The 23,685-nt window shown below is 51.8% G+C and overlaps 1 protein-coding gene across 2 annotated transcripts in view; it reads right to left on the bottom strand.

Moving 5' to 3' along the window:
* The window catches only part of Txnrd2 (thioredoxin reductase 2), a 53,454-nt gene that overhangs the window by 2,844 nt on the left and 26,925 nt on the right, over nucleotides 1–23,685 (bottom strand). For both annotated transcript variants that reach the window (XM_051150672.1, XM_051150673.1), the window contains exons 11-16: nucleotides 22,610–22,784; nucleotides 8,936–9,072; nucleotides 4,444–4,539; nucleotides 3,827–3,919; nucleotides 1,964–2,035; nucleotides 1,379–1,476 (exon numbers count right to left, since the gene is read on the bottom strand). In XM_051150672.1, the coding sequence (XP_051006629.1) occupies nucleotides 1,379–1,476; nucleotides 1,964–2,035; nucleotides 3,827–3,919; nucleotides 4,444–4,539; nucleotides 8,936–9,072; nucleotides 22,610–22,784 (671 nt within the window). The remainder of the gene's footprint in view (nucleotides 1–1,378; nucleotides 1,477–1,963; nucleotides 2,036–3,826; nucleotides 3,920–4,443; nucleotides 4,540–8,935; nucleotides 9,073–22,609; nucleotides 22,785–23,685) is intronic.

Below are 23,685 nucleotides of genomic sequence, written 5' to 3'. Positions count from 1 at the left end.
AGAGCTGGGCCTTGGTGTGGAGAGGCCTAGGGACAGGGTAGAGCACTGAGAAGAACAGGATCAACAAGTTGAAGGTGGTGTGGGCGAGACAAGGTGAGAGGGCCACACCTAACATTGGACAGCAAGTCTCAGGCCTGCCTGATCTGCAGAGGTATTAGGGCAATGGCTGGCAATAAAGTTCTCCCAGGAATGGGCTGTAGGTCCCAGGTGAGCCTATGTCTTTGGAATATATATCTGTGGTCTTTAGGAGATTGCAGCGGTCCTAGCATGGTGGTACATGCTTTTGATCCCAGCACTCGGGAGGCAGAGGCAGGCAGACCTTTGTGAGTTCAAGGCCAGCCTGGTCTACAAAGCAAGGCCAGAACAGCCAAGACTATTATACAAAGAAACTCTTGGAGAGGTGGGGAGGGAGGCAGGAGATTGCCAAGGAGTGATCATATGGAAGTTTACTCCAGTGCCAGCAGAATCACTAAGTAGGACCCACGAGCCAGGCGTGGCCTCTCCTGAACATCCTGCTGGTGTCCACCGCTGACAGTGAGCAGGCACCCACAGCACCAGCTTGGCCTTGGGGCCCTGGGACTAGCGAGACAGGGCTGTCCCACAGCACACTCCCATTCGCTGTCCTGCAGGCAAATTCATTGCCCAGACAATTCAGTTTCTGGAAGAACTGCTGAGTCTTTTAAATGGTGGCAGCCACTTTTTATAGTGTTGATGTCCTTATGTAAAGAGCTCCTATAACCCAATAATTGTAGCACAAACACTAGGATACAAATAGACAATTCGGCTGGGCGTGGTGGTGCACACCTTTAATCCCAGCACTCGGGAGGCAGAGGCAGGCAGACCTTTGTGAGTTCAAGGCCAGCCTGGTCTACAAAGTGAGTCCAGGACAGCCAGAGCTACACAGAGAGACTCTGTCTCGGAAAAACCCAAAACAACAGCAAAACAACAACAAAACCAAACAAATAGACAATTCACAGGAAATAGGAATGAAAATGAAGCTGGGCATGGTGGTGCACACCTTTAATCCCAGCAGAGGCAGAAAGAGGCAGGAGGATCACTCTAGCCTGGTCTAGAGTAAGTTCCAGGGGAAAAGAGAAGGAGGAGGAGGAGGCTGGAGCAGTTAGGATTCAACCTCACTCATTTTGGCCATGCCCCAGGGCTGCAGCCATCCCTGCTTAGGACCCTATTTTGGCTGGACGAAGTCCCTCTCTTGCTATGTCTGCCATGCCTAAGGCAGGCTGAAGGATGCCTGCTGCCGACATGTACAAACTCCCATCCTGCAGAAGCGTGGACCCAGCAGCTTCCACACACTGTGCTGTCAAAACACAGATGGGAGCAGCTACACAGTTCAAAATGGCCAGGATTCTACACCACTTACTTGATCCCCAGAGCAAATCCTTGAGTGACTTCTCCAGCGTTGGGGCCAAGGAAGTGCAGGCCCAGCACCAGTTGTGGGGGCTCCCTCATGCATACCATCTGAAAGCCACAGTGTGTTTGACTACCACGGAGCCACAGAGGACCCAGCCAACCATAGGGACCTGCCCCATCTCTGCAGCCCTCAGCGGTTTCCATCGGTGGTAGTGAGCTCTGTCAATTTGACAGGACCCAGAATCACCTAGAAGACCAACTCTGTGAGGAAGGTTCTACATTGGCTCGGCTGTGGGCGGCACCATTCCATGGGGTTGGGTGTGCAGGAAAAGAGAGGCTGTGAACCGAACACCAGCATCCATCTCTTTGCTTCTTGACTGCAGACACCCTGCGACCAGCTGCTTCAAGCTCGGCCACCATGCTTTCCCTCACACTGTGAATCACAATAAACCCTTCCTTCCTGACGTTGCTTTCGAAGGGGAAAGTGGCTAAGGTTTGCTGCTCTGCCCTGTGGATATAGAGCACTCGCCAGGGTGGCTGGCTTTCTCCCTCTTCACCCCGCTGCACCCTACCTGGGGCCCCTAAGCACACTCACCTTTATGTAGCACTGTGAGGCATCCCGATCCGCCACTGTGAACTCGAGTGGCTTATAATACGCATGGTAAACCTGAGTGACGAGACACCAGCACCCGAATCAGTGGCCATGGCCAAGACAGTCCTATAGTCTTGGATACAACAGAAAAAGTACTGGGAAGGCAGGATTCTCAGGGACCCAGAGCCACTCATGTGACTCAAGGGCATAGTATGAGGTGTAGAAACAGCTCAGCTGGTTGTATAGAGTGTATCATCCTATGTTCAGGCAGACTGTGCCCATAGCCAGGCAGTCTGCAGATAGACCCCCGCCCACCCAGATCTAAGACTCCCCACTGAACAACAGGAGAGTAGGCACGAGGCTGATGAAGTGCCACTAGCCATGGTGCAACATAGAGCCCATGGTTTGAGCCATGGTACCGGGTATCCCCAAGAGATAGATGCTGGGTAGATCCATGGCTCCCAAAGACCAGTGCAGACTGGACAGGGAGACCTCAGGCAAGTCGCTGGTGTAGGAATGCCCATCCTACCCATGTGAGCAGGGATGGCGCTCAGATGGCTGCCGGGCCTCCCCGAGACACCCTGCTGCTGGCCTGGCCTGAACTTTGGCTAAGAGGAGGGGCTGGCGCAGGGTTGTGGAGGAGCAGGGCAGGCCCCCAGCCTCACTGGAGTTGTGGGACAAGGGCTTTCAGCACCCATGAAGGGCTTGACAGTATGTTCAGGGCTGCAGCCATATAAAAAATGAGCCGGGCCCCACATGTGCTACACAGCCATTATTAATTAATAGGGCTTCAGAGAATATTGTTCTAAGCAAGACAGAACTGAAGAAAAAACAAACAAGAATGTTTGGCCATTCACCATCACGAAACATAAAACATTATAAAATGCTCTGACCACATGTCCCAATGTACTTATGATGAATCTAACAAAAATAGCAAATAAAGTGCTGGGAAGGCAGGCCTGTCAGGCCTGTCTCCATGATGGAGGGGCCTGGGTACACGGAGCGGGCAGACTCTACAGCCTCATGACCTGGGCTTCACAGCCTGCAAGCTGCTGCTTCAGGAAGGCCCACGTCAAAGTCATCCGGCCTCCACTACCTGGCAGCTTTCAAGGCTTCCAGCCACCTCTGACAGTACCCCAGGGGCATAGCCAGCCTGCTGCTGCAGACTCCCCAAATCACCCTGGCCCAGTAAACATCCTTTTGCTTAGGACAAAGGTTCAAATCAGGGCCATTGGGCCTGTAGGTCCTGGAAGAGTTTGGGAAGGGGACAGAATTTGGGCTGGGAGTGAGTGACTTGCCCACTGGTAACCTTAGGAAAGTCCCAGGAAGGTGGAGGTACAGGTGGGTAGGAGTGGGCCAGCCTGGGCTAGAAGGAAGAGGAGCCATTCAGGCTAAGGGAGACTCCTCCCCATAAGGGCCCTGCAGAGCAGCACCGGGACCTTCTGTTACAAGCTCTCCACATGCTGAAGTAGAATGGACTCCAGATACCCGAGGCTCTGGCAGTAACACCAGGGACCTCAACAGTGCCTCTAGTATATACAGCGTAGCTGGGGGCGGTTGGAGGCTGCCACATCACAGGACCTCAGAGGAAGGCAGCAGTCAGGAGCCCTGCCCTAAGGACAATCCAGGGCACCAGGTGACACTGAGTGGGACCAAGGAAACGAAGCTTGGCCACACACTGAAGCTGCCAGAGGCTTCTGTCTCCCCTTATTTCTGGGCTGGTCTCTAACGCTCCTGTGGAGGCCCCACACCATGCCCTGACAAGAACAGTCCCCGAGAAGTAGCCCCCGTTTACCAGACCTCCAGTCCACGGAGGGGCTCTGTGGAGAGCGGCTATCCTGACCCTCCTGTTGTCAGTCCCCCTACCTCCACGTGCTCCTGGCCGTAAAGAGCCACGGCCTCCTCCTCAGACAACCCCACGCAGCCGTACTCCAGTGGGGTGAAGACAGTCGTGGGAACCTAGAAAGTAGGCCTGGAATCAGATATGCCTTTTGACACCCACCCCCCCAAATTGAAACTGCATCTCCCTAGTGGTAACTGAGTAGTAATCTGAGGCCAGGGACCCAGCCACACATGAGCACAGCAGGTGGTCACTCAACGTTGCTGGGCTGTACCAGGAGGCGAACTACATACATCCCTTTCTCTAGAAGAGAGGACGGGCTGCTGGGCACAGCCCCGCTACTCTCACTGGCACAGGCTTTTCTCTGAACCTGTCACACCTGATGACAGCTCAAAAGAGAGCCTGTTCATAGTTCGCAAAGACTAGGGATCTGGTTCCTGTGGCTCCAAGGACTGTGCCCTCCTACTCCTACAAGCATGAACTAACATCCTCACATGTCTGTGCATATACACTCATGCACATGCATACATGCGTGCATGTATACACCATGCACACGCAGGCACATAGGTGCAAATGCCCCCTTACCCAGAAGCAGCAGCCAAGCCTTTCTTAGGTTGGGTTTGGGTCCTTTAAAGGAACTTACATTGCTGTAATCCATTAAGGCTGAGGATCTCCCAAAGAGCCGCTGAGCCAGAAGCTTTCCTGCCTTGATAGCTGTGGGTGTCAGCTCAGGCCGCCCCTGACGGAGGAAGAACACAACAGGGCTACATTCCAGGCAGCCTGTGCAGATGCCACACCACCACCCAGCGCCTGCCCAGCAGGTGAAGAGTCCCAATACTGTGCCACAAGCTTTGAGGATGCGGACATAAGCAACACGGATATGGACATGAACCGTGAGGGTGTAGACGTGAGCTGTGAGGGTGTAGACATGAGCTATGAGGGTATAGACGTGAGCTGTGAGGGTGTGGACACTGCCGCAAACTGTGACGCCTCGAAGTCTTCAGCATGCAAGGTTGAATTTCCCAGTGACAATCCCAGGGCCCCTATGGATTTGTTTATTGCCACTGTCTTCCCTCCAGCCCACTTTGGGGACATGCCGAGTTATCGTCACTTTCTCCAGAAGGGGAAATAAGCGGCTGGGCGTAGCCCCCCACCCTAACTGGCACAGGCTTTTTCCTGAGGATCTCAGAGTGCTGGTTCCATGACAGAGCACAAAAGAAATCCTGCCCGTGTTTCCAATGACTCAGGGTCTGGTTCATATGGCCCCAAGCATGTCACGTGCTCCTGACACACAGCTTGACATGCATGTCATAGTCCATGACAAATCCCAAATCAGTGTCACTCCACAGGAGACCCCTCTGTCTCAGGGTGCACCTTGCCTGGGGTGTTCCTGCTTGTGGCAGCTCAGGCCCCAGCTGCCAATCACCTCTGTAGCAGGAAATGCAGATGCTGTTTGGCATTCCAGAAATGAGTAGAGATCTACAGAGATAAACTCTGCTTCCAGCCTGTGCATTCCATCAGGCCTGAGTAACTCAGGAAACATCCCCACACAGCACACTGTACCCAGTTAAACATCACCACCACTCTGCGGCTCTCTAGCTGCTGGCCTGACCTGACTGCCGGTTTGTTTGTTTGTTTGTTTGATTGTTTTGTTTGAGACAGGGTTTCTCTGTGTAGCCTTGGCTGGCCTCAAATTCACAGCAATCTGCTTGCCTCTGCCTCCCGAGTGCTGGGATTACAGGCCTGCGCCACCATGCCCGGCTGACTGCAGGAGTATTAACTGCATTGCTTACAATCATCTTTTAAACTGTGTACTGAAAATTAAAAATAATGAAAGAAGGCTTTCATGTGCCACATGCTGGTGGCAGCACAGCACCAGACCCTAGGGTGTACAGAGACACACTTGCTGTTCTTCTGGGAGAACACGGGTGCTATCTCAGGGTGCAGTGCTCACAAGATAGAGCTGAGGCCTATAGACAGAGACTACAACCTCCAAACCAAGCACAGGCAGAGACAAAGCAGCCACACTGCCCAGGTTCATGGCTTGGGTCTCATTTAGAGAGTAACGTGAGAGGCTGGAGAGATTGCTCAGCGGTTAAGAACACAGAGGGCCTGGGTTTCAGCATCCACATGACAGCTAAGAACTGTTTGTAACTTCATTTTCTGGGAATTTGATGCCCTCTTCTGGTCTCCACGTGCACCACGCACACATGTGGTGCACAGGTATGCATGCAGGGGAAACACCCATACATTAAAAAAGAAATTTTTTTTTTTAAGTGGTGAAATGACCAAGGAGTAGGGCTGGACAGCAGACCCCATGGAGTTTTCCTGCAGTCCCCCTTGGGACTGTCATCTGTGAGGCCTGATACCTGGCAGCACTGGGGGTCTGGCATCTGTTATAGAGTCACGTGTTGCTGAAATTCAGTCACAGGGCCTGATAGTACCTTGCACAGTGGCCACTTGGCTCTTATCTGAGCACGTTCATAGGGGTAGGGGACCTCCCTGGTGCATCAAAGACTCCAGAGCCATGCTGACCAAGCAGGGACTCTCCTTGGGACTTACTAGACTCAAACCCTGGCTCCAGCTCACCTCAGGTTTCTCTCTCCGTTTCCCAAAGTGAGTTCCAAAGGGAGCCGGGGGTAGGGGGTGGATGGGGGGGGGGGGGGGGGGAAGGGGGGCAGCCATCTTCACGCTCTGAAGGCATAGGTGCCAGGTGCCCTCGTCGTCTAGCCTGCTTTGCTGCTGACCAGAACCTTCAGTGACCAGAACCTTCAGTGACCAGAACCTTCAGTGACCCAGCCCACAATCTCTGTACAGCAATGGCCGTGAGCATCCTGACACCTGAAGCCGTTCACCAGCTTATGTCTCCTACCAAGATGCTCCTCTACAGGGTGTGTCCCTGCAGTGTCCCTTGTGCTCCTGGTGACTGGTGATGCCCAACACTCACGGCAGGAGCACACTGGCGCGGGTTGAACAGTATCTCAGCAACAAGAAGATAATACCTGTTTAGAACTCGGCACTTGGGTTCACTTGGACTTGGGGCTTATGTATAACATACTGGATTTACACGGGCCTTAAGTCTGACAAAGGACAGTCTGTAAGAGACAAAGGAGGGCATACAGCTCCAGGAGGAGACTGTCAGTGATGATAGCCCAGAGCCGGCATCCAAGGACCACCCAGGCCCAGCATGGAGGAGGCAGGAAGTGATCTCCTAGAAGGTACTGAGGAGTACAGCTCTGCCCATGCTCAGAGTGAACTCCAGGCCTCCAAGAGTGAGTGCTCTATGCTCTTGTATATGTGGTGGCATAAACTGCTTGTCATAGCAGCCCCAGGACAGAAACACTCTTGTGGAAGACATGGCTGGTCTCAGCACAGAGACAAGGGGGCCAGCCTGGGGACTCTGGCAGCATCTATCAGCATGTCTAAGAGAGGCACCTAAGCAGCTTCCCATGATGCATCTGGACGGTTCGGTGCATGCTACACCTGAGGCTAAGGAGACAGGACCCAGTGCTGATTGTGAAGGGGAGGAATGCTGGCTGAGTGTTTCGCAAGCCAGGGCTTTACCAGGCAGGTGCTGGGGGTCATCGTCCTCATGGAAGAGTGGAGGCAGGGGGACACTTGAGAAAGTGTCCACAGCTGCAGGTCCAGTCATCAGGAAGGGGGTCCTGAACCTTGATACCTTCCCCACACTGGGCCCCTCACCCAAAACCACTGACAGTCTAATCAGAGATGGAACGGCAGCAGGCCTGGGCTCAGAGGGGGAAATGTGGCTGAATGGAGTGGGGGAAAGTGGGGGGCTGTGGTGGCCCCCCTTCTGTGGCTGTAAGACTTCTCTAAGGTCACACGCAGGAGCAGCTAACTCTGTGTAGAGCTAGGATTTTTTTTTCTTTTTTTAAGTTTTAAGAATTGTTTTGTGGGGCTGGAGAGATGGGTCAGTGGTTAAGAGCACTGCCTGCTCTTCCAAAGGGCCTGGGATCAATTTCCAGCACCCACATGGCAGCTCACAACTGTCTGTAACTCCAAGATCTGACACTCTCATACTAAGGCACATTAAAATTAAATAAAATATTTTTTTAAAAAAGAATTATTTTGTGAGCTGGGCGTGCTGGTGCATACCTTTAATCTCAGCACTCAGGAGGCAGAGACAGGTGGATCTCTGTGAGTTCGAGGCCAGCCTGGTCTACAGAGTGAGTTCCAGGACAGCCAAGACTACACAGAGAAACCCTGTCTCAAAAAAACAAACAAACAAAAAGCAACTATTTTGTGTATAGGTGTTTTGCTTGTACGTATGTCTGCATGCTCCACATGTTTGCTTGGTACCCAAGGAGGCCAGAAGAGGGTGTCAGATACCCTGAAACTGAAGTTACAGACGGCTATGAACTGCCATGTGTGTGCTGGGGTCCAGGTCCCCTGGAAGGGAAACCAGTCCTCCTACCTGCTCAGCCATCTCTCCAGCCCCCAGTTTTCAACTGCCTCACCTTGAGCCTCCCAGAAAGGCAAAGCATTAGAAGGAGCAGAGGCGGGTGCTCCATCCCTCCTAGGATGCGCCTGAGCAGGATGCTGTGGCTGGTGCTCAGGGCTTAGAGAGACACATGTCTTTTCCTGCACCATGCTCATCTCAAGGCTCAGCTGAAACGGGTAAGTGAGAGCACAGAAACAGGAGTTTCGGGCTGGAGAGATGGCTCAGAGGTTAAGAGCATTGCCTGCTCTTCCAAAAGTCGTGAGTTCAGTTCCCAGCAACTACATGGTGGCTCACAACCATCTATAATGAGATCTGGTGCCCTCTTCTGGCCTTCAGGTGTACATGCAGGCAAAACACTGTACCTAATAAATAAATCTTAAAAAGAGAGAGAGAGAGAGAGATTAAGAAAGTAAGAAAGAGACTTGATACCCTATGAGCATATACAGGGGGAGGAAGTCCCCCTCAGTCACAGTCATAGGGGAGGGGAGTAAGGGGAAAATGGGAGGGAGGGAGGAATGGGAGGATACAAGGGATAGGATAACCATTGAGATGTAACAAGAATAAATTAATAAAAAATTTTCAAAAAAAAAAAGAAAGAAAGAAAGAAAGAAAGAAAAGAAAAGAAACAGGAGTTTCCAGTGGCTCGGGTTGGCCAGACAGATGGAGAGCATACCTCAGCAACATCTCCAATGGCATAGATGTGGGGGACAGAGGTGGCCTCCTGCACATCCACAATAATCTTCTGACTCTCAGGGTTGGTTTTCACACCAGCCTTCTCCAGATTCAGATTTCTGGTTTCTGGAACTCGACCTTAAGGAAAGATACAGTTGAAGGACCCAGGTTAGCAGTTTTGTTGTGGGTGCCTTTTATTTAAAACATTTCACCCAGATGTAGTGGCACCCACGAGAAATCCTAGCTCTTGGAAGGCTGAGGCAGGAGAATAACAAGTTCAAGGCCCGGCAGGGCTACATATATGCTCTAAGAAAGCAAAGTTGGCTAGGCACGATGCCACACACCTTTGACCCCAGCACTGGGAAGGCAGAGGCAGATGGATCTCTGAGCTTGAGGCTGGTCTTGTCTACACAGAAAGCTCCAGGATGGCCTGGTCTATACAGTGAGCTCTGGGACACTCAGGGCTACAAAGCAAGCTCTGGGACAGCCTGAGCTACACAGACAAACCCTGTTGCCCAAACAAGGGTGGGGATATAGGTAGCAGACTGAACATACACAAGACTCTGGTTTGAGTCCTTGTACAATAAGTCGCTCAATCAGTCAATCAATACACCAGCTAACACCAGGGGTGGGGTGGGGTGGGGTGGGGTGGCACTCTGTAGGCAGAGGCACTCAGATGTCTGAAGTGGAGGCCAGCCTGGTCTACAGAGTGAGTTCCAGGCTGGCTGGCTTTGAATGCCAGCTACTTTGAGAGGCCGAGGCAAGATGATTGCTTGAGCACAGGAGTACAAAGCGGGCCTAGACGACATAGCAAGACTGTCCCCCAAAGACAAAAACAAACAGAGAAACCAAAGAATTCCTCAGAATGGCCACTTAGAAACTGTTATTGCCGAGGGGCAGGATGACAGCTCAGCCATCAAGGGAACGGCAACAGCCTCTGGCTCAAAGACTGAATGTCTGTAAATGCTCCTTGTGGTAACTATGACAGCTACTTATAGGTACCCACACAGCCCCGTGCCAACCACCACTGAGGATGGTGTTCCTCTCGGGTGATGCTTTCTGAAGCATGGGTAAGAATCAGGTACCTGATGACACAATTGTAGCCTGGCATTAGTTTATGGGGGCCAGAACCTAGAACCCTCCATGCGCTCCTCAGGACCAGTACCAGTGGTTTCTGAATCAGGAGAAGCCAGATCTCCCTAGGAGGTGGAATGGTGTACAGACATCTGTCTGTCTGTCTTTGCTGTGTTGCCCCCCACACAAAGCCTGACTCCACAACACTAGAACCATAGCTCCTTCTTGGGCCTCCTCTAAGGGACAGCTAATAACATACTCCACAGACTGAGGTAGAGTTCAACCTCAGAGCTGTGTCCCCCCACCCCCAGCCCATGCTCAGGGCCTCTGGCCAGGGAGGGCCTGTAGGTCTCTTTCCATGGAGGCTGCACACAGGGTCACACAGGTCCAGGTGGCAGGGTCTATAGTGGCTACCAAGGTGCAACAGGCCCCAACCAACCTCAGCCACCTGTCCTCTTACTGTTTGCCCTTTGTCTCGCCTCACAATGACACTTACTCTTTCATCCCTTTGTTTGGTCTGTTTTGCAGTGCTGGCTAGACCTCGGGCCTCACACGTGTTGGGCAGGCTTTCAGGCTTTCTACCACTAAGCTTCATCCGTCATGAGACGAGGCTGCATAGTATTTTATGTCTAACAATGCAGAAGAGAGGGCCCCCACAGTAAAAGGTATGACAACTTGGGACCTAGAGACCCAACACAGACAGAGACCCTCATGAATGAAGATGCAGAGGCCACCAGAGCGGGTGAGGCACTGAGGACTCAGGGCTAACCTGGCCCCAGCCGCTGATCTCTTCAGTGCCAGGTCCTGACCACCTTAACCTTCTCGCTCCTCTCAAGGGCTTCTTAAATGGGACAGTGCCCTCTGGCCCCTGTGACAGTGCCCCCTGCCCCTTCCTGCTTTGGTTCTGCAAAGCTGCCAGTATAGCTGGCTGTCTGGGTTGCCAGGCTTTCTTTTGTACCTCAGAGTTCCCATTTGTAAAAGAAACCAATGTGGGCCCCAGATAAGCTGAGGCATAGGGCTCTTGAGGAAACCAACCGCCACACTGTTGCCCTTGCCACAGGCCCTGATGGCTGAGCCCGGAAAAGAGAAACTCCTGATGTCAACTGAGGGCTCCTTAAGGACGGGGCAGGGCGTGTACATCTCCAATGGAGAGTATGTGTCCCCCTGTGAAGACAGGGTGCATCCATATACAAGTGCACATATATACACGTATATACATATTTGCCAAAGATATAAATGAAAAGATTAAAAGCAGTGTCCTATAGAAAGGGGAGAGGTCAGCTATGGTGACACATGCCTGCCACCACAGCACTCAGGAAGATGTATAAGAGGACCACTGAAAGTTCCAGGCCAGTCTAAGCTGCAGAATGGGTTCCAGCCAATGGTACACTGCAAGGCCCTGTCTCATTTAAAAAAAAAAAAAAAAGCAAAACAAACAAAAGAAAGAGAGGGAGATAGTGTGGAACAGAGGTGAAAATACTTGTCTAAACACATCCTTTGACACTTTGTTGGTTTTTTTTTTATTTTTTGATGCTTACACAGTTTATATATTCAAAAGAGACATTAACACTGGGAGAAAAAAAATCTAAAAACCACAAACAATTTTAAACAAATGAACCAACAGGCTGTGAGAGAGCAGATGACAGGATCACTACAGTTCTCTCAGCATCCCCAGGGGACAGCTCTAGGGCCCCCTTCCCAGATGCCCTGCCACACAGAGCATGGCATGCCCCGCCCTCTGTGCACTCCCCAGGCCTGCTTCAATCAGGGCTAAGTAAGGAGCTGCCATGCTGTCACCCGAGGGACAGGAAAAGAGGCGCGTATGTGTTCAATACAGTGCAACAGCAACAAAGTATTTTGGGCTCGGTCTTTTGTTCAGTTGGTAGCATGCCTGTCCAGCATGTCTGAAGTCCTGGGTTCGGTCCCAGCACTGGGATGGGGGTGACAGCAGCAGGAGGACCAGAAGGTCTAGGTCACCCTTGGCTGTACATTGTACAGTATGCTCAAGGCCATCCTGGGCTACATGAGACCCTGTCTCAAAAACAGCAACAAACAAATGTGGCAGAACACTGTCTCACACACACAGGTTTTGTTGCCAGCACTAATAAAAACATATCTACCCGCAGTAAGTCCAGAGCTGAGGAAATCCGTAGATGCCAGGCCAACAGTTCTGAAGAAACAGGAGATACTCACGGCCTCATGGTGTGTATTCTTTTTGTTTTTGTTTTCTCTGTGTTATCTTAGGCTGTCCTGGCCTCACTTTGTAGACCAGGCTGGCCTTGAACTTACAGTGATCTGCCTGCCGCTGCCTCCCAAGTGCTGGGATTAAAGGTGTGCGCCACTACAGCCTGGCTTTGTGGATTCTATCTTAACAAAGAAGTTACAAAGATACAAAGAGGACTGTTAACATCCTGTAATGTCAAATTTGTTCAGGAAAGTCAAGATTTCTTCTCTTTTCTAGAATATGTAGTTCTTGTCCACAAATAGAAAGACTTGCAGCACAGAGAGGCCTGGAGTGGCCCTGGTCTCAGCCTGGGCTCTCTACGGCCTCACAGCTGCCCGGGAGTCAGACTCTCTGGAGCTGCAAGGAAGCAGCAGAGTGTGATCAGCGAGTCCCACAGGCTGCACAGTGCAGGAAGTGGCATGCGACCCCGGGGAGGTGGCTAGTCTATCCGTGTAAACTGTGGGGTGTCTTGGTTCATGTGGCTCCATGTAAGCTAACTGGTTGGAAATTCCTCACACAGTTCTTCACTGGGGGGAGGGGGGGCACTCTTCCACTTCCCCAAATGCCCAGGACTCTGTTGGTGAAATACTTGCTCTTCCCTGTCCACCCTGTATGTCTCCTACAGACAGGCTCCAAGTGTCACCTCCCACCAACATGCTATCTGCATGGACAGACTAGGCCCTGTGTCTCCAGAATTGACTGGGATAGCCCGAGCATGCACTGTACGAGGAGTACGGTGAGTGGAGCCAACAGTGAGAGCAAGCCAATTCAAGCCTCGCCCAGACCCTCAGAACAGGCCTGGAGCCACCTCACCAGGAGCCGGTAATGGTGCTGAATAAGTAGGGCTGGCAGCCAGGTCTCCAGAGCGCGGGCCTCAGCTTGCCATCCTCTGCACGCCCTGTAGCTGTCCAGCACAGCGCTCACAGCCTTCAGACAGCGTGTCAGTCACATCCTGTTTGTCTCCCTAGGTGTCAGTGTGTCTGTCCCTCACGCTCCACACAGCTCTGGGCCTTCAGGAAGGGGGTAGCATGTGAACTTATTAGCTCAGTTATCAGGGGAGGTCCCCTTTGCCTTGAATTCAGATAGCTGTGGCCCCTGAGTGGGTGTTCCCCACCCCCCCAGGGCCAGGCTGTTTATGCCTCTCAAAAGCCCAAGACAATTCCCCACCAACAGAGGTGATCTGGCATCAAAGGCGCCGTTCCCACAGTTCTTGGAATATGGGACAAGCCAGACTTCGGCATTGCGATGTCCAGGAAGTGGGTGGCGCCCACCTAAACATCTGGCAGATGAAGCTTTAAGTCTCCAGCTGTTATGCTGGACGGGGAAGTCAAAACATGGAGGCTCGGCTAAGCCCGACTGCCAGAGCTGGCTTGGGCCTGGCTCCAGCCTTCTTGGCACTGCTCAGCCACAGGAACAGGGTGTGGGCAGGCAGGCACCATGGGGATCAGCCTAGACTCAGGAGGTGGGAGGCCACATCAGAGGAAGGTGCTGGGCACATAAGAAGAGGTAAAGGCTCCGTAGGTCAGGGTCCCATGGCTCCGTCTGTGTGTCCTTTCCCTAGCTGCTGAGTGTAGCCTGCTGCACTCACTGTCTCCTGGTAATTGTGCTAGAGCTGGAGTGGCCAAGGGAAAAACTGGTAGGCTGCCCTTTCTTGATGCTTGCCACACTATGTTCATGATCTCTCCTACACATAGGGCCCACCTGGTCCTGTGAGGCTAAGAGCATCTTTGTGCTCTTTGTGGTTACTATGGTAACAAGGAAGCCTATACCAAGGTCTTTATGGAAATAAAAGTACAAGAAAAAAGACACTTAATGATAGAGATACATTCTGATAACTGTGTCACTGAGTAGCTTGCCATTGCACGAAGATCAAGGATGCTTATGCAAACCTAGATGCTCTCGCCTACGTCACAGTTAGACCTGTGTGGTACATATGTGTAGCAGTTTGTTCCTGGGCTAAAACTGCATACAGCACTCACTACACTGAATGCTACAGGCAACTGTAGTACAGCAGGTCTGTGCCTCTAAACAGGTTTATTTCCACATACGTCACCACTGTGCCACAGGAATGGTTTGGCACTGGCACAGTCATACGGAAAGGCTGGCTGAGACACACTACACATGCATATGGAAGTGGTACCGGGAGAGCAAGCAGGGGAGGAATTAAGGGCCCTTCATGGTCTATTGCAAAACTGAGACTTCTTAGGACGTGTTGTATATATACCTTTGGGAAGTACATGGGCACGTAAGCCAAGTCTGCAGCATACGGACCAAATGCCTGGTTGGCTGGATACAGGAGGAACACAGGGTGGCAAGGAATGTGGCACACATGTGGTGAGTGGTTTATTACTACTGGAACGGATGGTGGAGACACTAGGCCTAGAAAGCTGTAACAGCATGGTGTGGCCCCCCAAGGCTAGAAAGGCCATCTCTCCCCAGCCATCTTATATTGTGGGTCCAGTCCCTGAAACTGAGACTGAAGCCAGAGTAGAGACCACAACGACCTCAGACATAGCCTCACAGCTCCCTCAAGCTCTGCTCTTGCCCTTGTGATGAGAGCTGGCCCCGAGGGCCCACTAGAGATGTAGGCACATCCTCAGCTCAGGTCTGGAACCTAAGGGAAGCAGAAAACAGGTGCCAGGTGTCAAGCTAAGCAGGTGGCTCTAGTCCCTCTAGACCCAGGGACACGGTCACAAAGCGAGATGCAAGGTGCACGTCAACGCGTGCGCGGAGCAGTGACCCAGCACACAAGCTGTGCTGCGGTGATGCTGTCAGCCTGCCCTCTGCTCGGCCTCTCCAAACCGTGCTGTGGCCTGAGCCAGTCAGTTCAGCTCGTCTGTGGTTTCCTTCCACAGCCTCAGCTCTGGAATAAGCGTGTGGTGGCAACAGGCTCCTGAGCAAGGAGACGTGCGGCAGCTCTCCGCACTCTACTGCCTGGACTCTAGCGGGAACCACACCTGAAGCATCCCGTGCCATGTGTCCCCAGATTTCCCGAGGAAGGGAGGTTAGAGTGGAGGACAGGGCTTTCCCGGCTGGTGGCAAGTGGTTTGTTTGTTTGTTTGTTTGTTTGTAACACTCTGGCCTTGGCGTAGCTCCTCTCGTGATGTTTTAATTTGTACTTCTCTAGTGACTAATAAAATAGCCAGGTGTGGTGGTGCACGCCTTTAATCCCAGCACACGGGAGGCAGAGGCAGGTGGATCACTGTGAGTTCGAGGCCAGCCTGGTCTACAAAGGGAGTCCAGGTCAGCCAATGCTACACAGAGAAACACTGTCGCGAAAAAACCAAACCAAACAAACAAAAAGCCAAAACTGTTTCCTGCCTCCTCTTTATTAATGGCATTTCGTTTGCAAGCTGCCAGGCCCTGCCTTTGCCTGTTGGCTGCCTTTCTTGCCTTATGAGAGCCTCACATACCACCACTGTATGATGCTCTGCCGTCTCTACTATGAGGGCATTCAAACACAGGTTCAAAGGCAGTTTTCCACTTTTCTGAGTAAGCATAGACCTAGGCCCACAGTGTCGGTTCCTGGAGCACTGTATTAAGCCTCTGGCTGTCTCTTCTAACAGCATTTCCACCCACCCCACCCCCCACACCTCCTGAAGCCTGCCGCCATCCCTCCCGGCCATCCCTCCCGAATAGCTGACCTTACCCCAAGAAGTGGCTAGAGAGGGCTGCAGGCCAAGATGCCCGATAAAGCAACCCTCAGTCATTCCCACCTACTCTGCTCCATCCAAGGCTGCGCAGGTGGAGGGTCACAAGCAGCACCCTGCGCCTCTCTGATCCACGCTAGTTAAACGAGCATGCCCTCCAATTTCACGCCTGCCTACAGCACATGTTCCCACCAGGAAAGGGCAATCCGTGAAATGAGGTGAGACTTAAGTGCCAGCAGGAATAGGCAGGGCGAGTGAGGGGCTGAGATCCAGACTGACATGGCCACAGCAGGTGGCACAGAGCTGGACAGCCCGAGGTGCACACAGGCAGGTGTGGAGAGCCCAGGCTACTGTGCCGTGAAGCCCGGGGCTCCTCGAATGTGCTGAGCCTGGCCTGCTGCTTGCCTGCTCCACTGAGGCGGTTTTTCAACTGATCTTCTTCCCTCCCCCTTCCCTGTGTTCATGGGGTCTCATGTGAGCCACGGTGGCCTCCAGCTCGCGATGTCACTGAGGAGCCTCTGCCTGCCTTCCCAGGCTGGGATTGCAGGTCCATGCCTGCTTATGCCAGTGTATATGAAGCTCAGGGCTGAACCCAGGGCTTTATGCTTGATAGGCAAGCACTCCACCAACCAAGTTACACCCCTAACCTTTTCCTTTACTCTTTTGGGGTCGGGGAAATGTGGAGCAGGGTCTTACTCTGTAGCCCAGGCTTGCCCCAAACTCTCTCTCTAGCCCATGTTCCCCTTGGACTCATGGCAATCTGTCTGCAGCAAAGTGCAAGGTTTAGAGGTGACAGCCACCAAGCCACTTTCCTTATTCATCTAATTATTTACTTGGTACTGGAGATTGAACCCACGACCTCCAGCATGTGTCTACCACTGAACCCCAACCTCTTTCTTTTCCTCTCCTCACATTTCTCTTTTTCTATCATAGCATTGACTCAATATAGCTTAGGCCCACTTACAGCTGTGAGAGCCCCAGGAACATTCTAGCACCAGAGAGACCTACAGTCTGGAGACTCCAGGCTGGGCTGTGTCTACGCTCTGCTCCTCTTCAGTCTTAGCCTAGCAGCCAGTCCTGGGGACCAAGCTACCTCTCAAAACCTCCAGGCAGCCTAATGCTGCTCCTTTCCTTTTCCTGCACTCGGTGTCCAGCCTCACCTGTCCTTCTCCTGCCCCGTCTCCTGCTGCCTGGCACCCAGTGCAGGGCGTGGAGGGGGTTGTATGTGGCTATGTCTACAGTTTGGGCACATACTGGGTGGGGAAGAAGAGCCAGACTATATAGCTCACCCTGGGCTGACGAGGTAGGGCCCCCAAACACTGGATGTCTCCACACAGCTCCCCTGGGCCCTGCCTTCCTGGCACTGTGGATGACCTCCACACGGGGTCCAATGGAAGCTGGGAAGTCTGGCTCCAATTTCAGAATGGCTGACTGGCTGCCCTCACACCATCAGAGGCTCAGACGTGGATTTATTCACACAGATGATGACAATGAAGACAAGATACTAGGTTGTCTAAGCCTGAGGAGGAAGAAATAGCTTAGTGGCCTGGGGGAGAGAATGAGGCGAGTTCCTCTGCCAGGCCTCACCTGCCACTCTCCCACTCAGCAGGCACACTGTTGTCCTCAGCAATTAGGTGAGTATGCAGGGACTAAGTAGGTGCAGCAAGGCCCCTTTTCCACATGCAGGGAAGGAAGCCTGTGACCCAGGAATGGATGTATCACAGCCTTACAACCACATCTCAGCCCTACAAGAAGCACAGCTGGGGCTCAGAAAAGGCATCCGCTGGGGGCCACCCTGGGCCAGCTCCCCAGACAGCATCGGTTCAGGCCACAACTGGTTAACTCCTGGCTAGGCAAAGCAGATCCCGCCTGCCCGGGCTGTGCAGGCTGACTGTCTTCACTCAGCGCTGTAATCGGCACATCTGCAGACAGGAAATCCTCCACGCTGAGGTTCCCAGTCTATTATCTGAGACACCTGGTGTGGGCGGGTGATTCAGAGACAAACAATGAGGGGCCCCTGCACAGCAATTAACTGCTTTAACTGCTAATGTGTTTAATCCACCACTGGAGATCAAGGCTGTGTGGAGGAAAAGGCTGCCTGTCCCTCTTGGCTTCTACAGTGCAGTACCACTCTGTCAGGGCTGCAAACTCACATTCTCACCAACTACAGAACGCTGGCCTGGTCAGGGGTGAGGTGCTGGGCATCTTCTGTCCATGGATGTCATGGGAGGATAGAAGGGCATCCATCCCTTTTATTTTATTTTATTTTTTATTTACTTATTGATTTATTTAGATTTTTGAGACAGGGTTTCTCTGTGTTTGCCTTGGCTGTTCTGGAGTTGCTTTGTAGACCAGGCTGGCCTCGAACTCACAGTGATCCACCTCCCTCTACCTCACCAGTGCTGGGATTAAAGGTGTGCGCCACCACGCCCAGCTCCCATCCCTTTTATTAAATGTCCCTCCGAGTCCAGCTTGTTGGGACACAGTACCAGCTGCTTGCTTGGACGGATGGAAAGCACAATCCACAGAGGTGTCTGTGCCCCTCCCAGGCCCCCACCCCTGCCCCATACCCCGCCTCACTCCCACCCCATCCCCTGTTTTATTAGAACCTCCCAGACTGCATCATCTTATGGCAAACAGAAATAATGCTTCGTTAAAGGCTTATCAGTGCGAGGAGCAGAAAGCATCCCCAATTGTTGAAATGGGAAGTGGCTCGCGAATGTTTTACAAAACCTGGCTCAGAGGGGGGTGGTGAAGTCAGCACATGCCCAAGCGCCAGCCCCACCACCCAGAAGGCATGCCAGAAACCGCTGCCGCCACTGCCCCAGCCCTGGGGAGGCAGGGTCAGAGGCCAAGGACTTGGAAAAGCTTCCACCCCAGCATCAATCACTCCTGCAGCCTGTCTGGGGATACTCTTTTCGAAAATACAAAAAGTAGAACAGACTCCCAGCAGGGGAGGGCCAGAGGCTCTGCCTGGTGGGATGCCCCGCCCCCTGGAAGCCAGAAGCAAAGGCAGACCCTACTCCACAAGCCACAACTGTCCAACAGCATCAGGCCACACACCCCAACAACAAGACAGGGGGAGGGCATGGGGATACACCCTGGTGGGCCCAAGACTTGGGAGACTGAAGCAGGAACACTGCAAGTTTGAGGCTAGCATGGGCTACCGTACTTTTCGTTACTATAAGACACACCTGACCATAAGACGCACCCAGTTTTTAGAGCAGTAAAAACAAGAAAAACAGTAAAAACAGCAATTGGGCCATAAAGTGCACCCTAATCCCCTCCCCCACTTTTGGAAGGGAAAAGTGTGTCTTATGGCCGAAAAATACAGTACCTTGTAAGTTCAAATCAGCCCGGACTGTGTAGTGAGGCCCTGTCTCAAAAACCAAATCAGACATGCAAATACAACAGAGGCAAGACAGGGTTCTGTGTCCCCTCAGTGAGGTACAGCAGATTGGGGTGAGGCAAGAAAAAAAGCTGTCTCCTCACTACTTAAGTTAGCCAGGCAGTGGTGGCACATACCTGTAACCCCAGCATTTTAGAGGGAGAAGCAGGCAGATCTCTGTGAGTTTGAAGCCAGCCTGGTCTACAGCCAAGGCTACACAGAGAAACCTTGTCTCAAAAAGCAAAAAGCAAAAACAAAAACACCCCTAAACAAACAAACAAACCACAAAAACAAAAACAAAAAACAAAAAGTTTAAGGTAAACCAGACATTTCAGGGTGCAAGATGTCCCCTAATGGACTTATTTAAAAATACATTTTTATAATATGACCAAGAACACCCTCTTTGGTGACAGGGCTCTGGCTAAGGAGAGGATGTATTTGTGTTGGGGCACACAGATCCACACTCACACCCATCTCCTCTTGGTATGACCCATTGGTCTATCTCCTGGGGATTCAACCTTATTTCTGAATTTTTTTTATCTTTGATTTTTTTTGAGACAGGGTTTCACTATGCAGCCCTGGTTGTCCTAGGACTTACTCTGTAGACCAGGCTGGCCTTGAACTTACACAGATCCGCCTACCTCTACCTGCAGAGCGCACCACCACCGCCTGGCTCACATTTCTGATTTCTATGCATTTGAACAACACAGGAAAAAGTTTATCCAGAAGCATATTGCTCTGTGGTACAGTCTTGTCCCTTAGAAAGCTCCATTCTGGGGCCCACTGTGGCCTGGACAGCCCCTCTGGCACACCTGGAGACCACCTGAGTCACTGAGGTGGAGCCAAAAGAGGCATCAGAGCCCTGGCCTGCATCAGACTCCACCCAGATGTTCTGGGACAAAGCTGTAAGGTCAGTTTCTATTGTTCCAGGCATCCCCTGTGCCGATGCGCAAGTTCGTAAGGAAACTAGGAAAACGAGAAGCCTGAAACTAGAAGGTACTCACACTGAGGCAGGCAGGGATGTTCATGTGGAGATGTGGTGTCCACATGTTACCCTCATCAATAAGAACCATGGTGCTCCGCGGGACCCCCACTCACCACTGGCCACAGTGCCCTGGTCTCCTAGCATGCCTGTTACAGGAACGACATGTTGCATCTCTGTTTGCCCCACTGTTCTCGGCTGAGCCTCCACAACCTTCATCACACAGAGCCAGGCCCTGGAGGCATTCCTCTGGCTACACCCTCTTCCTCCCTAGGCTGGCCCGTCTATTAGCAAAGTGAGCAACAGTTAAGTATACGGCCTCACCTGCTAGGCCTTCCTCCCCAGGAAAAGCTGGGCTTACCATTCCCAGAAAGGATGAGAGCAAGGCTATGCAGTGCCAGCCAAGCACACCTGCGGGGGGTGGAGCCCCTGTTAAAGAGCAGTATCTGCTGGCCTGTATCCACACAGCTAGCCTGTGGATGTATGTGTTCGCTGCAATCGTCCTGACAATAACAAAAGGTGAAAGTAGCCTGCATGTCCATCAACAGATGGACGGATAAACAAAACTGTCCAGCCTGTAGAGGAAGGAAACGATGACACATGCAGCACATGGATAAACCCTGAGGACATTATGATAAGTGACTCTGGTCAGCAACAAAAAGATAAATGCTGGAGGAGTCCACTTATGAGTTCCTGAAATCATCAAATGAAGACAGAAAATGGAGTGGTAAGTGTCGGAGCAGGAGGAAGCTAGTGTGCAGTAAGCAAGAGGCTTCAGAGTGGGGTGATGCTCTGCAAACAGATGGTGGTGATGGCTGCACGCTGGCATGGACGCCCTTAATGCCACTGAGTTACATACCAAAAAATTTTAAAAGAACTTTTATGTTACATGTATGACCGTAATTTTTTTTTTTTTTTTTAAGGTTTTTTTGAGACAAGGTTTCTCTGCTTAACAGTCCTGGCTGTCCTGGACTTGCTTTTGTAGACCAGGCTGGCCTCCAACTCACATCGATCCAATCCCGAGTGCTGGGATTAAAGGCATGCACCACCACTCCCAGCTTTGACCACAATTTTTAAACTTAAGTATGTTCTTGTGAAAACAGATGTGTGCAACTGTGTGTGTGTGTGTGTGTCCTGGTACACATACATGTGTGCGTGCAGGTATGTAGGTGTGTATATGTGCGGATATGCATGCATGCATATGTGTGTGTGCAAGTATGTAGAGTGTGTGTGTACAGGTTTATAGGGGTGTGTATGTGCAGGTATTCAGGGTGTGTATGTGCAGGTATGTATAGGTATATGTGTAGATATGCATGCATGAGTGTAAGTATGTAGGGTATGTGTATGTGTGTGCAGATACGTAGGTGTGTGTGTGCATGTGTGTAGGGTGTGTGTGTGTGCAGGTATGTAGGTGTGTCTGTATGTGTGTGCGCGCGCAGGTATGTAGGTGTGTGCACGTGTGTGTGTGTGCGCGTGTATGCATATGTGTGAAGACTAGATGTCAACCTCCAGTGTCATTCCCCAGGGACTGGCCTCCTTGTTTTATTGAGGCATGGTTGAAGCTCACTGAATAGGCTCGGCTGCCAACAAGCTCCAGGAATCTGACTGCTTCTGCCTCCCCGGCTCTTGAATTACAGGTAGGCTCTACCATCCCAGCTTGTTAATCTGGGTGCTGGGGAGCAAACCCATGCTTAAGCAGCAAGCACTTTACTGACTAACAGTTCGCAGCTCTCCACATATCATCTTTATGAGATGAACAACTGGCTTAAATCAGATGTGATGGGATGCATCTATAGCCCCAGCACTTGGGAGGCAGAGGCAGGACAAGCAGTAGTTTAAGCTCATCCCTGACTACATATGGACTGTGAGGTTATCTTGGGCTGTGTGAGACATGGCCTCCAAGCAAACAAACAGAAAACCAGCTTGAATTTACAACATTATAAAGCAGACACCTAATTAATTAAAGACAATCTCTCATGGTTTAAGCCCTATGGGAAATCTCTAGGATTGACACCGAAGCCTTATTAGCAGTCTGTGAAGGGTTGTGGAAGGCCTCATATACCTGTCCTGAATGATGACACCACCAAATCTTTTCTTTGGTTTGAATTTCCAGAATATCACATGGCAGTGGGAAAAGAAATAGAGGAGCACTGTGTCTGGGACAGCAGGCATGGGTACTGAGCCCCTTAGGCTTTCCCAGTGGCCTGCAAGGTGCACCAGGCAGTGCCCAATCTGCTTAGGAACAAAGAGAACAGGGAACCCAGGAGGTGAAGGAAGGAAGGAGAAGACATCTTTCCCAAAGGAATATGGTCTCCTTGGGCTAGCGACAGTGTGCATGTGGCTCGCCGCATCCTTACCTATGGCCCACAGGACAGTGTCAAAGGTGCCGGTGTCCTCCTTGCCAGAAGCACGGTCCTCCCAGGTGACTTGCAGTTGGTTAGTTGGGAGTTTTTTGATGAGAGAGGGGACACAGCCTTTCAGGAATCGGGTACCATGAGACTCCATGTGCTCTGTGACCAAAGATGACATTTGCTGCAAGGCACAAAAAGACACCATGAGGACCAGGTCACTACCCACCAGGCACTGGAAGAGGCCCCAGCCCTCCACCGTGTTCTCAGTGCCTTGGTAGGGCCCCAAAAGGGTTCCACCCAGAGAAGCAGGTGTTTGAAGGGCACAAACCATCTAAATCCCGTGGCATCTGCCTCAGCAAGGCGCTTTATGCTGGACCACGTGGAGGAGGGGCACTTCTCAATTTGTCCCAAACAAAGGAACTGGCTCATTAGCTGCTTAGCATTCTACATGCCATTAAACGCCTGGTGGACTCAGATATGCAGGTCCCTAAGGAGAGCTACAGGGGCTGTTCAGGGCCAGGCGCACCTCCTACCGCCTGGCCTGAGACCTGCCCTCCTCCCTGCAGGCCCCTTTACCTCACCCTCCTCTACATCTGCAGGCTGTCTGCTGCCAACACGTCCCCTGGCAGGATGAAACTCAGGCTCTCCAGATGTTGTGTGCCTGTAGAGGGGGCCTGGTGTGTACACCCTCAGCTACAGTAGCACAGCTTTAGGATGAAGCCCCAAACACAGCTGCATGGGCTGGAAAGATGTTTGCGGGGGAGGGTGATGGGGTCAGGGGTCATGAAACCACAGGCTCAGTTCACTCCGTTTTCAGCTGACTTGGCGCAGCTTCTGTAATCAGAGTTTAACATGACCGGAAACTAAACTATCTTTAGTAGAGGACACAGTATTTGACACCTCAGTAATAATCTCAAATTTAGATTTTAATGGGTGGCTTATTTTGGCAGATAGGGCTTAAAATGGCACTCATGTTGGCCTTTACTCTTGGACTCAGGTGAGCCTCCTGTGTCAGCCTCTCAAGTGGCAGGAGTATATTATATGCTGGTGCTAGGATGGCTGGCTGGCTTTTAAGGAACTGT

The sequence above is a fragment of the Acomys russatus genome, chromosome 8, assembly GCF_903995435.1.
Source record: "Acomys russatus chromosome 8, mAcoRus1.1, whole genome shotgun sequence".
Lineage (NCBI taxonomy): Eukaryota > Metazoa > Chordata > Mammalia > Rodentia > Muridae > Acomys > Acomys russatus.
Note: the sequence above shows the minus strand (reverse complement) of the source record. Positions and strands in the feature narration are given on the sequence as shown.